This window comes from Pelophylax lessonae, assembly GCF_965119305.1.
Source record: "Pelophylax lessonae genome assembly, chromosome: 4".
In the NCBI taxonomy this organism is placed as follows: domain Eukaryota; kingdom Metazoa; phylum Chordata; class Amphibia; order Anura; family Ranidae; genus Pelophylax; species Pelophylax lessonae.
This window is the reverse complement of record NC_138771.1, coordinates 136,600,807-136,613,489: the sequence shown is the minus strand read 5'-3', so window position 1 is coordinate 136,613,489 and position 12,683 is coordinate 136,600,807. Positions and strand designations below refer to the sequence as shown.

General features: G+C 43.5%; 1 protein-coding gene across 2 annotated transcripts in view; it reads right to left on the bottom strand.

The window, feature by feature from the left end:
- Window positions 1-12,683, bottom strand: part of TPM1 (tropomyosin 1) — a 54,050-nt gene that overhangs the window by 23,972 nt on the left and 17,395 nt on the right. For both annotated transcript variants that reach the window (XM_082257076.1, XM_082257075.1), the window contains exons 3-5: window positions 3,233-3,366; window positions 1,248-1,365; window positions 1,013-1,083 (exon numbers count right to left, since the gene is read on the bottom strand). In XM_082257076.1, the coding sequence (XP_082113202.1) occupies window positions 1,013-1,083; window positions 1,248-1,365; window positions 3,233-3,366 (323 nt within the window). The remainder of the gene's footprint in view (window positions 1-1,012; window positions 1,084-1,247; window positions 1,366-3,232; window positions 3,367-12,683) is intronic.

The window sequence follows — 12,683 nt, the reverse complement described above, 5'->3', positions numbered from 1 at the left end:
TCAGCGTTTGGTCCATTATTCTCAGCTGCTCATCCAGCTGCCGACAGCGACTATTAATGAGTGCATGAAATAAGGTGGGAGCGAACAAGCCATTCACAATATGTGGAGCATGCAAAGAAAAACACATTGTTACACGTTGTTGGGCAAAACGGCAAACGTGTTAAAAGGCAATTGTATTGCAATGGCTACCAAAAGTTGGGTTATCAGTCCTAACCTCTACATAGAACACCGACACCTTGGCAATAAGTCTTTCCAGAAATATTTGGTTTTAAATGTAGGATGTTAATTACCTTAAGAATAAACTCCAGAATAATGCTAGGTTTAATTTGCTCTTTAAATTAAAAAAAGCTCCTTTGGATGATTGATATCACATACTAAATAGACTACACTGTACATTATGATAAATGCCTCCCCGGTTACCTAGTACGGCTTGTCCTACTTGATAAATGCCTCCCCGGTTACCTAGTACGGCTTGACCTACTCCCCCCCCCCCCCCCCCCCCCCCCCATTTGGGTTATGTTGCTGAACATACAAATCTTTTAGATTTGACTTTATATAGACATTATCTAGCCAGCCAACCAAGTGGAAAGTTATACAATGTATACGTTTTTACAAAATTATCTTGATGGCAGCAAAAATCAAATTATCAGACAAGAACACGGACTTAATTGACCCAGATTACTTTCTGAATTTCAAGCAATTAACCGGATTTTGCAATAGTTTAATGCAGGATTGTTAATCCAGTAAACTACATTTTATTCCATTAACAAAATTCTCTGGAATGCATCAGAATATTTCCTAGTGTGAAATCTTACTTGTCAAGTCAAAGTTAGCTGAAACTACCAGGAGATAGATTCATTTTTTTTTCACACAGTAGATAACACCAGCTTAGGAAGACCTTCAGTGTTACATGCATAAAATGGGGGTGCAAACATCTCCAAAGTGCTATGGAGCAAGGTTAAAGTGTGCAGAGCAAATAGGTCACATGCACTACAACCAAGTGGGCACCTACCTTTCTGACAGCTCAGCACGTTCCTCTGCACGTTCCAAGTCACCCTCAATGATCACCAGCTTACGGGCAACCTATAACACAGAGGAAGTCTTTAGAAAGCAACTCAAACATGCATATACACAACAATCAGTGGTCATTTTAAAGCTGGCCTGGCCTTTAGTGGCGGCCACTGGAATAAGGACTGGTCCTCCATTAGTGCAGCTCAGTCTAGAGATAGAGGATTAATGGAATTCACCTCTTCATATTTGCGGTCAGCCTCCTCAGCAATGTGCTTGGCTTCCTTCAGCTGGATCTCCTGCAACTCCATCTTCTCTTCATCCTTTAGGGCTCTGTTCTCAATGACTTTCATGCCTCTGAAATGTTGAAAATAAAATTTCATCACCAAATGAGAAACCATTGCCACCATCAAGACTGAAATGGTATGTTGACTTGTTACATGGCTCACAGCATGAATGCATGATGATATCCAAAACTGAACTGATACAGAGTCTACTAAAAGTATGGTGTGAATATTAAACCAGAATTAGTCCTTGCAAAATAGCTTTGTGCATACACCATATGCTACATATACACTGCTCAAAGAAATTAAAGGAACACTTTCTAATCACGAGTGTAGCATCAAGTCAATTAAACTATTAATCTGGTCATTTAAGTAGCAGAGGGGTTTGGTAATCAGTTTCAGCGTTAATGAACTTAACAAGTGCACTAGATGGGCAACAATGAGACAACCACCAAAACCGGAATGGTTACAGGTGAAGGCCACTGACATTTTTACCTATTCATCTTTTCTGTTTTTGGCTAGCTTTGCATTTGCCTAGGGTCAGTGTCACTACTAGTAACATGAGGCAATACCTGGACCCTATAGAGGTTGCACAGGCAGTCCAGCTCCTCCAGAATGGCACATCAATATGTGCCAGCGCTGGAGGGTTTGCTGTGTCTCCCAGCAGTCTCAAGAGCCTGGAGGAAATTCCAGAAGACCGGCAGTTACTCTAGGCGGGCTGGACAGGGCCGTAGAAGGTCCTTAACCCACCAGGTCCAGTATCTGCTTCTTTCTGCAAGGGGGAACAGGATTAGCACTGCAAGAGCCCTACAAAATTACCTTCAGCAGGCCACTGGTGTGAATGTCTCTGAATGTCCAAACAATCAGAAACAGATTTCATTATCAGATTTTCAACCTCCTCTAGTGGGCCCTGTGCTCGCTGCCCAGCACTGTGAAGCTCGATTGGCATTTGCTATTGAACATCAGATTTGGCAGGTCCACCACTGGCACCCTGTGCTTTTCACAGATGAGAACAGGTTCATCCTGAGCACATGTGACAGACGTGAAAGGGTCTGGAGAAGACATCGAGAACATTATACTGCCTGTAACATCGTTCAGCATGACCAGTGGGTCAGTGATGGTCTGGGGAGGCATATCCATGGAGGGATGCACAGACCTCTACAGGCTAGACAATGGCACCCTGACTGCCATTAGGTATTGGGATGAACTCCTTGGACCCATTGTTGGACCCTACACTGGTGCAGTGGGTCCTGGGTTCCTCCTGGTGCACGACAATGCCCGGCCTCATGTGGGGAGAGTATGCAGCCAGTTCCTGGAGGATGAAGGAATCGACACCAATGAATGGCCCCATGCTTGTCTAACCTAAAGTCAATAGAACACCTCTGGGACATTATGTTTTGGTCCATCCAACGCCCCCAGGTTGCACCACTGTTCAGGAGCTCAGTAATGCCCTGGTCCAGATCGGGGGGGGAAATACCCCAGGACACCATCCGTCGTCGTCTCATTAGTAGCATGCCCTGATGTTGTCAGGCATGCATACAAGCATGTGGTGGTCAGACAAACCATTTGAGTACCTAGCCTGCTGCATCATTTTTTCACTTTGATTTTCAGGGTGTCTGAATTCAGCCCTCTGTAGGTTAAGAATTTTCCATTTCCATCAAACGATGTGGCATCCTTTCATTCCTAAAACATTACCCAGTCCATATCAGTATAGATATCCAGCATTATATTTTCCCCATTGAGATCCGATGTGCTTTCAAAGTGTTCCTTTAATTTTCTTGAGCAGTGTATTTTATATGAAAATGAATTAAATCATCTAGAAGTAATAACAGTTTAATGCATCAATAAATTGTAGTCGCATACCATGTGATCAAGCTAGACCTATATAGTGGATTTGTTACCATAAGTACAAATTGTAGAAGAATCCAAGACATCCTCACCTTTCGCTCTCATCTGCAGCCTTCTCAGCCTCCTCCAGTTTCTGAAGAGCTGTGGCCAGACGCTCCTGAGCACGATCCAACTCCTCCTCAACCAGCTGGATACGCCTGTTCAATGAGGCTACATCAGCTTCAGCCTAGATTACCAAGAGTAAAATAGAATCATCAGGTAAAAGGAACAACATGACAGACTGTCAGCCCACATCCAGACCGCTGCAGTGTTACCACATGGGTGTTAAAGGGTCAGTTCACCTTTACCAAAAAACTGCCTATGCAGGTAAGGGCATCTGAAGATGAAAAAAACTGCTAAAAAACTGACTAAAGTTGAACAATGCCTTTGCTATAGTTGTAGGCCATTACGTACCTCCTGACTTGAATACTCCCAGAGCAAAATTGTGGTTTGTTAAAAAGACTTTTTAGGCACATAAACCCCAAACACATAATAAAATAAAGTCCTCTTTATTACAATTTCATAAAATTGTCCATCATAATCAAACTGTCAAAAAAATAGGCAATAAGCAATGTGTTTCTGCCCATTTTATGACAGTTTGGTTATTAAAGCGGAGTTCCGGGCAGAGAAACGTTTTTTGGATGAACATACCCCCGGGACAGTCAGGGCTAGCACATTCCACAATGGCTAGCCTCTGATCTGTCCCGGTTCGCACTTACCTTTTAGAAGAAATACTTACTTAGAAATTTTCTTCCACAGCGTTTCCATCTCGGTTGTGGGCAGCTGAAGCCGGCGCGGTCCTCTTCTCCGTCTTCTTCCGCGTCTTCGTGTCCCAGAATGCACTGCACCGGCCCCTCTCGTCGCCCGGAAATGACGAGCGGGGCCGGTGCGGCGCATTGATTCCTGGGAGCTATGACGTTTAGCTCCCAGGAATCATCGCGAGGCAGGAAGTGACGGGGTGAGCCGCGGCGCTGGAGGAGGAAGCTGTCATAGGTGAGTATTTACGATCGTCAATAAAAAGGTGAGTAAACAAAAAAAAAAAAAAAATAACTATCCAATTCCTTTTCAGGTGCGGCATACCTAGCGGAGGGGCACAAAAAAAAAAAAAAATCTTTTTTGTGCCCGGAACTCCGCTTTAATGACAATTGTAAGGAATTGTAATAAAGAGGACTTACTTTTATTATAATGCGTTGGGGTTTACGTGCCTAAAAAGTTGAATTTTTCACAAACTATTTGCTCAGATTTCTGGGATGTACTTGTTACTTGTAACCACTGTACCACCCTCTGGCTACAATTTATCTTTTTAGCATTGAATACTCCCAGAACAATGGTAGGACGATGCCAAGAGGCCTAGTCCTTACTGCTCTTCTCCACCACGTCCCCTCCAGCTCCTTGTAATAGTAGCAGAGTGGCTTCTCAGCCGCATCAGTTGTCATTACAAGACAGCCGACCGTCAGCTATGGACGCCGGTACCGGGGTGATGCTTCTAGCAGGCATCACCCGGGTACAAGCACTTTCCCGCAATATCAGTAACCTCCGGGGCTGATTCCAATATATCAGGAAAAGTGCATATCGATCCTTGATATATCGGCTTTGCCGATAATCGGTCGATCCCTAGTTGAGATGCCATTTAAAATGAATAGCGTCACAACACACTTGGGTTTCGTGTGTTATGATAACACATGGCAAGACATGTTACAGCAACACCATAGTTTGAATAGGCCCTCAAAGCTAGAGATCACTAAATGGAATGTAATGCCATGTATGCAGTGGTGTTCCAGCTGTTATTGAAATTACATTTCATGCTGAAACTTGTAAAGCTATATAGATCTACGAATTGCACAACTTTGATGTAAAACCACGCAAAACAGTTACTTTCTCTCTCTCTATAGCTAGATCTATATCTATATAGGTAATGGCTGACAGAACTCTGCACAGCTAATGTTTGCTACATGTTAAGACTCCTAGCTAGGGATGCAACAAAATGTCACAATCTATGTTGCAATTATGCAATATTTGTAGAAATGTATCAATCATAAATCCCTTATAAAAGCAGAACATGTAAAATATTTGAAAAGGCTAATACTGAATTGTAATGTCAGGCAGTTTAGCTGTTATAAAGTGGCAACAGGGTGGAGTACACTGGTGTTATCATATTAGTTAAGATTTAGATATTTAACAAGATCATTTGCAGGGTTGCACAGGACATGCAAGGGTGTATATACTAATGTATGTGTGTAGGATGTGGTTTTACACCTCTCAAACTGAATGCAAACGTTTATAGGAACTTCCTCTTTCAGAGAAAACTATTTACACATCTGTTTAAAATGGTAGCGTCTTGCTGACTGATGTATAAAGAATGCATTATATTACCAGATCTGTCCATATGCAAACATACAGAGTAGGTGTATTTTTAAAGGAACGTCACATTCTTTGCCTTTACAATAAAGTCTCCTTCTCGGGCCACCAAGGCCAATGACGTGTTTGCTGAGCAATGAAGAACCCGCCCTGTAAAACTAGGTGTGAGAAAAGAAACCCCTTCTCTAAACCTGGGCATGGCCTGTCTGAATTAAAGTAACCCAACTACCAGAAGGTGAACATTTTTAGGTCACCCCAACAACAAATCCGTACTCACTGCCCCCCACGTACAAACAGGGAAGGATTAGACCTTCATGAACAACCACAGTTACCCATCCACGGACTTGTTCAGGGATGGTCAAATATCTTACCTAATCATTCCTAAGAATATTTAGCCTTCTACGGGCAGACAAAGTACAACCTGGAGGCAAAAAATGTTTTTCCCGGTTTTGAATGATTTACTAGTAATGAATGGGAGGATAAATCCAATATTTAGATCAGGAGAGGAGGGTCACATTGTGAGAAATCCCTCACATTGGATATATATCCTCTAACTTACTATGACCCAGTACACACAAGTTTATTTCTGTTCAACCCAGTGGGTTGAAGAAAAAAAAAAAAAAAAGGTGGAGCCGCTGTACTAACGATCCGACGTTAGTACAGCAATCTCCCCCCGTTGAGCTATTGTGTTCTGACAGGGGGGCGGCCCCCCTACCAGAACAATCCGGTCAGCGCTCTCAGCCAAACGGCTGGCTACCTTATACATGGGCTGAAGGTTTTCATTGAATGTCAGCCAGCATTTGGCCCGTGAGTATGGCGATTAAGAAAATAAGATGAACGATCATCCAGTTTTCCTCAATGATTCACAGCAAGTCAAAACCGAGGATGGTACGAATTGTAAGAAAATTCTCGTACGACAACGGTTTTTTGTTTATGGCTTCTGATCATGCAGTCTTTTGCATCTGATTTTTCTCGTACCAAAACTGTACACATTAAATGAAAATAGTTCATTCTGTTCACGTATGACAGGGGTAGGCAACCTTGGCTCTCCAGCTGTTGTAGAACTGCAGGTCCCATAAGGCACTGCAAGACTCTGACAACCACAGGCATGCCTCCCCAAGGCAGAGGCATGATGGGATTTGTAGTTTCAGCACAGCTGGAGAGCCATGGTTGCCTACCCCTGACGTATGAGAACGGTTTGGAGGGGGGGCGGGGGGGGGGGGTTGTCCCTTCAGAAGTGTTCATTTGGAAAGTCTTAATCAGATGTCGAAAGTTGTGTACACACTATATGTAAATCGAACGATCGTGCCTCGTACATAACTTCTCTTATAGTGTGTTCCCCTCTTACTCATCAGATCAGCTGCACAAAAACAGCCATTCAAAGCATTGTTTTGCTTTTTCTAGAGCCATCAGCCTCAAGCCATATAGTCCGGATGATCATATTAGCACTAACCCATTTACTTGCCATGGTAAAGCTAACTGGATGAAACCAATGCAGGAAGCTGTCAAGTTAACAATAATGTATTGCGCGTGTAAACCTTATTGTGGCCGATTCCAAGCAAGCTAGCTTTACCAGGTAACAGGGAATGCAGAGTGAGAGGTGAAATATGCGCTTGACAAATTGGAAATGAACACTACATGACAACTGATACAGGATACAACTGCACACAAACTTACTTTTGCATATTTTTCTCACTAAAATTGCCCTTTACATTAAAAGAGAAGCTTTATATTTCAAATAAAACAATCATACTCACCTAGATGGGTGCAGCACATCACTCCAAAACTGCATCTGCCCCCCCCCCCCCCCAGCTTTAAGACCTATAACTGAGCAATCAAAGTCAAAGACTGCTAATCGCTCAGTTCTCAATCTTCAGTGAGTGGCGACTGCCGGTCACCAGCTCTCTGCTCTGCCACCCCAGTGCTCACTGGCGCGCTGAGCAGTGGAAGGGGCGGCAGCAGCTGGCTCGCACGCTTAGCAGTGCGCCCAGTCGGAGACAGCTGCCGGTCTGGAACCAGGGCAGATCCAGACATAAGTCCTGATCCCTCCAGAGTTTGGACAGGCTGAGCGAGGTCAGCAGGCTGCAGACTTAAGCCCCCTGTCGGATAAATATGGATCACAGGAGTGCAGAATTTAATGCATTGGTGTGACCCACAGGAGAAGTAGAACCAAAAGAGGCTTGGCCATATTTCTCTTTTAATAGTTTCTCAAGAAACAGGCTCTACACAATGGCAATTCTGCTGCTGGCAACACCACCTTCAACAGAATCACTAAAGACACTGCATGAAAAACCACTCCGGCATTATTTTCTATGACCCTGGTGCAGAAGTGATGGCAGCTACTGTATGTATGTATGTGTTGGGATGCCATTCTAAATGAATGGCAGAATGCACAAAGAACTGCAATGTACAAGTGGGAAGCTTAAATGCCACCTTTCCTAATGGATGTTGCATCTACACTGCACTAAACACTTCAGAATCTCTAGAAAGCCCTCCTAATTCCTAAATGCGCCCACTTACATTGGTGGCCAGTGGGAAGAATGATCCTGCTATTGGTAGTCATTGAGAAGAGCCCCCCCCCCCTTAGATAGATAATATCATTGATGTCTGGTTACTCATCTGATGGGAAGAAATTGCACAAGGAACCCCTAGAAACACCCTAAGGAACCCTAGGGTTCCATAAATTCCTGGCTGACAATGACTGGGTAACCCGTTTCCATAGGAAACAGCAAAGCACTGCCAACTCCCATATGCAAGGTAACACAAAAGATGATAACTATTGTTATAACTACAAAGGAAACAGACACTGAAGAGTTAAGCAGAATACTCTTACAAAGTCAGGTGGATAGTCGCTGAATATTTGCATGCTGTTGGAAGGACTGATTATGATCCTTTTGAAAAGGCTGCATTAACCATTTAACTACACAAAAAAATTTATAGTCTGCAATGCTCTCCTCCCAAAAGGAGATTTAATAATCCACTAGCAGGCTGCAACTTCAACAATCGGAACATAAACAAGGACATGAAAAGAGACCGAGCGGTTTTGGCTATACACCAACATATCAGAACAGTGTTCTTTTTTTTCTTTAATCAATGACTACAACTAGACAACGCCTGGGAGAAAGTCGCCTTACAAGAATGAAATGAAATGTTAGCTCAAGTGCTTCCTGTTGTGTCACTGGAGTATTTGCAGCCTCTAGAGGGAAGGACACATCTATATAATGGTGACATGACAAGGCTGGACTTGTGGCCTTATAAGGCAAGGAAAGTTCTCCTACAACTCCGATCTCTCCCTGCACACATCATACAGAAATGGCTCTGCTTAGAAACTCTTACATCTTCTTACTGAATGTGAATAGGGGAACTTGAAAGTGAGAGCAGACTAGAGAAAGCAACATGTCATAACATTGTATAAACATAGAAAAAGGCTTGTCCGTTTTACCTCCATTAATCATATTCATTATTTAAATCCATTTTCTCCTGTGTGAAGGAGGTAAGGGAATCTGGAGTGCGGCATTATCTCTGGAAGACATGGCTCAGGTTGCCAGGTGGTGTGCTGGTTACCCAAGGCAAAAGTTACTGATCTCAGTGGAAGGCCTCATTCATACTGGCACTGACATACATCCCATTATAGGACGCGTCTAAATGTATGGTATTACTCACCTGTGTTTAGAGGAAACTGAAATCTGAGCACCCAGAGGCAGACTACATACGTGCAATGCATCTAATGGCACTTTGCCACTGCAAGTACCGGCTCAGCTCTACTCGGCCCGGTTTGCTTTCCACTGCTGGTACTGCATGGTACAGTGTTGGAATGGTTCGGTATGGTTTGCTTTTCCACTAAAGTACTACTAAAGTTAAGTAGGTGGGATAACAATGATTCTCTGACCAATCAGTGGCTAGTAGTGACTGCATGCAAAGGATTGTGGGATATGGTACCTCTTGGAACCACAAACGAGGTGGTACTGTTTTTGAGAGCCGTACCGTTCGGTTCCATGCAGTGGAAAAGCGCCGCCGTACCGAACCGTTCCTACACCATACCACGGGGTACCAGCAGTGGAAAAGCACAAAAGCGAGCCGAACCGTTCATTTGCAGTGGAAAAGCGCCATAAAATGCACAGAAATGCTTCTAAACAGAGGTAAAATTTAAAGTAGTATTAAAACCGCACACTTTTAGGCCTCATGCACACAAGCCTATAAAAATAGCAGCATTTTTGCCAGAAAACAGAATGCCTCCAACGTTACAATACGTATGCGTGGTTATGCATGAGAGTGTAAATGCATTCTACTGGCCAGAACATTAAAGTATAACTAAAGGCAAAACTTTTTTTTTTTTTTTTTTTAGTTTTGGATGGAGGGGAGAGGTTTTTATTACTGCCTGTGTCCATTAATAAAATGATCATTGAAAGTTAAAAAAAAATTTTGGGCTGCCCCTAGAGAAATAATGAGGACATCTTCAAATGGGGACACTAGTTCTAGTGATCTGGGGGTCCTCAAGGGATTCAGTTATTTGCAGGAATTTCTTCGCTTCGTTTGGCCCTGGGACAGGAAGTGAAGAGAAATATTATAACCTTTCTTTACTTTAAAAAAAAAAAAATTGTCGCCTATATTCTATTAAATTTATCGTGGCCAGTGGAATACATTTATGCATGTATGTGCATTTTCCTACTCAAAGCTCCTCTCAGACCACACCTTTGGTGGGTTTTCTCCTGTCTGTTTATGCTCTGGTTCAATCACACCTGTAAATGCCTGGGTGTGCATTGCCATGTAGAGGTGCTTTTATAGGATTATAAAAAACCCCCTGCATAAGCAGTATTTTTGAAGCTCTGTGTACAAGCTCAACTCTACTCCTGAGGACTATATGTCCAATAAGTCCAAGAGCCCCCACCTTAAAGCGGAGCTCCACCCAAACATCACAGGTCCCAAAAGACCACAGGACCATTCCCAAGGTACAGCGTGGCCCTCACATGCACAGTAAGAAACAGTCTGAAGCCGCATGGCTTTGCTTCCCCATTCCCTTACTAGAGATTCCAGTCCCTGCACCTGAAGCAGACTGAAGAATCAGCTCGGATGCAAACATTACTGGATCCATGGACAGGTAGAGCGTCCTTATATTAAAAGTCAGCAGCTACAGTATTTGTAGCTGCTGACTTTTTTTTGGGGGGGGGGGGGGGGGGAAGCCTGGAGCTCCTCTAAGCCAGTCATGCACTGATGAATCTGCCAAAATTCACTAGGTGGGTGACCCTGCACAGCCTCATTCCCCACCCAACATCCCGGACCTGAAAAATGAAAGGAGATGGGTGGATAATTGTCAGCCAAATGCAAGCTACATCCAGTCAGATGCTGTTCCAAGTATTCTGACAGCGGCCACTCGCGGCGGTCCTAATACAATAAGCTGGGCAGGTGGGATACATCCATCCACACTGTATGGTATGTATGAGAACTGTATTAGATTTTATTTGCCATGCCAGCCAGCTGAATGAAAAAAATCTAATAGCATACAGCCTGTGCTTTCCAAGGGTGGCACCATACAGCCTGTGCTTTCCAAGGGTGGCACCATACAGCCTGTGCTTTCCAAGGGTGGCACCATAGGACCCCCCAAAGTAATAGAGTCACTGCAGAAGAGAGCTACACCAAAGTATACCGCTATAATTTCTATCACAATTTTAGGGGCTTAATTTAAATGCGGGTGAACTTGATCTGGGAAGTGTAAAGACTTTATATTTTCCAGATTACTCCTGTTTAAATAAACCCAATGCAGGAGGCTGATGTGAACACAGCCTTACGCCTGTACAGGAAGGTTCTGCTGGGCTTTCTTGTCCACCGCTGAACCACAAGGCTACAATAGACACTCCATGCACCCTTCCAGAGTAGATTAGGGGGGATTTACTAACAGGCCTAACTACCTGGCTCCTGCACCCGGTCTTATGAATATACAGGTTTTTCTGTTTCTATTTCATGCTAAACACTTCTAGTAAACACCCCGGCCATAGTATAGTGACAGATGAGAAATAAAGGAAGTGAGTGTCGGAGGCACCACACCCCAGGTAGATGGAGAGATAAGGAGTTAACTGTGCTGTCCAGATGAGCCGTGTTGCATGCCTTACATTCTCTAGAACATTCACAGGCCCCGCCGTCCCTCCCTCTCTGCCTGGAAACAATCTGCCCTGGGGGGTAGATACCACGCACTAAGCTCTTGGGACCAACTGTCATTATCATCGTACTAACCTGATAAACCCGAATCTCATGCAAGGAATATGTTCAGGGAATTCTGGAAAAAATATGACTCCAGGGAGCAGGCTTTATATAAAAATGAATACAAGATGTAGATTGTACAATCAGATTGTATAGTGAATGGTCACCTTTAGGCGGCCATTGCTCCTGGGAGTTTACAATCTTCTTTAGAGCCATCATCAACCAGGTGTGGCTGAATGAAATGGAATCGGTTGTTTATGGGTGTCCTCTTATTATATAGTTATGAAAAGTCTCACCACACAACCTGCAATCCGATTGTACAATCTCCTTTAGATTCACCAACAATGTAGCGCCAGGGCCTGCCTGATTGGAGGAACTGATTGAGTTGTTTAGGTCAGTGGTCCTCAACCCTGGCCTACAGGGCCCACTAACAGGCCAGATTTTCAAGATAACTGAAATACATCACAGGTGATATTTGCTGCTCAGTGATTGCAGTACTCTAGTCTGCATCTCCCCAAGGTAATACTTAAAATCTGGCCTGTTAGTGGGCCCTGAGGACCACTGGTTTAGGTAGCTCCTTATATTCCATCGATTTGGGGAATCTAAAGTGGATTGTACAACCAGACTAAGGCTGGCCATACATGTTCAATATTCTTGTACAATTTTCTTTTAGATTTACCACAAACCACAATGAGGTCAGAGCTAAACAACACTTTCACTTGTATCCAATTAGACAGGACTTTGTACTACAGAGTTGAAGGTAAGTTTCAAGAAAATTGTACAGAAAATTGTATAATGTATGGCCAGCCTAACATTTAACACAACCCTTTAGGCTCACCACATGCACATTACAATCTGATTGTACAATCTCCTTTACATCTAACAAGTATGTAGTTCAAGGGTCTGCCTGATTGGAGACAAATAGAAGTAAATATTACATAGATTTAGTAA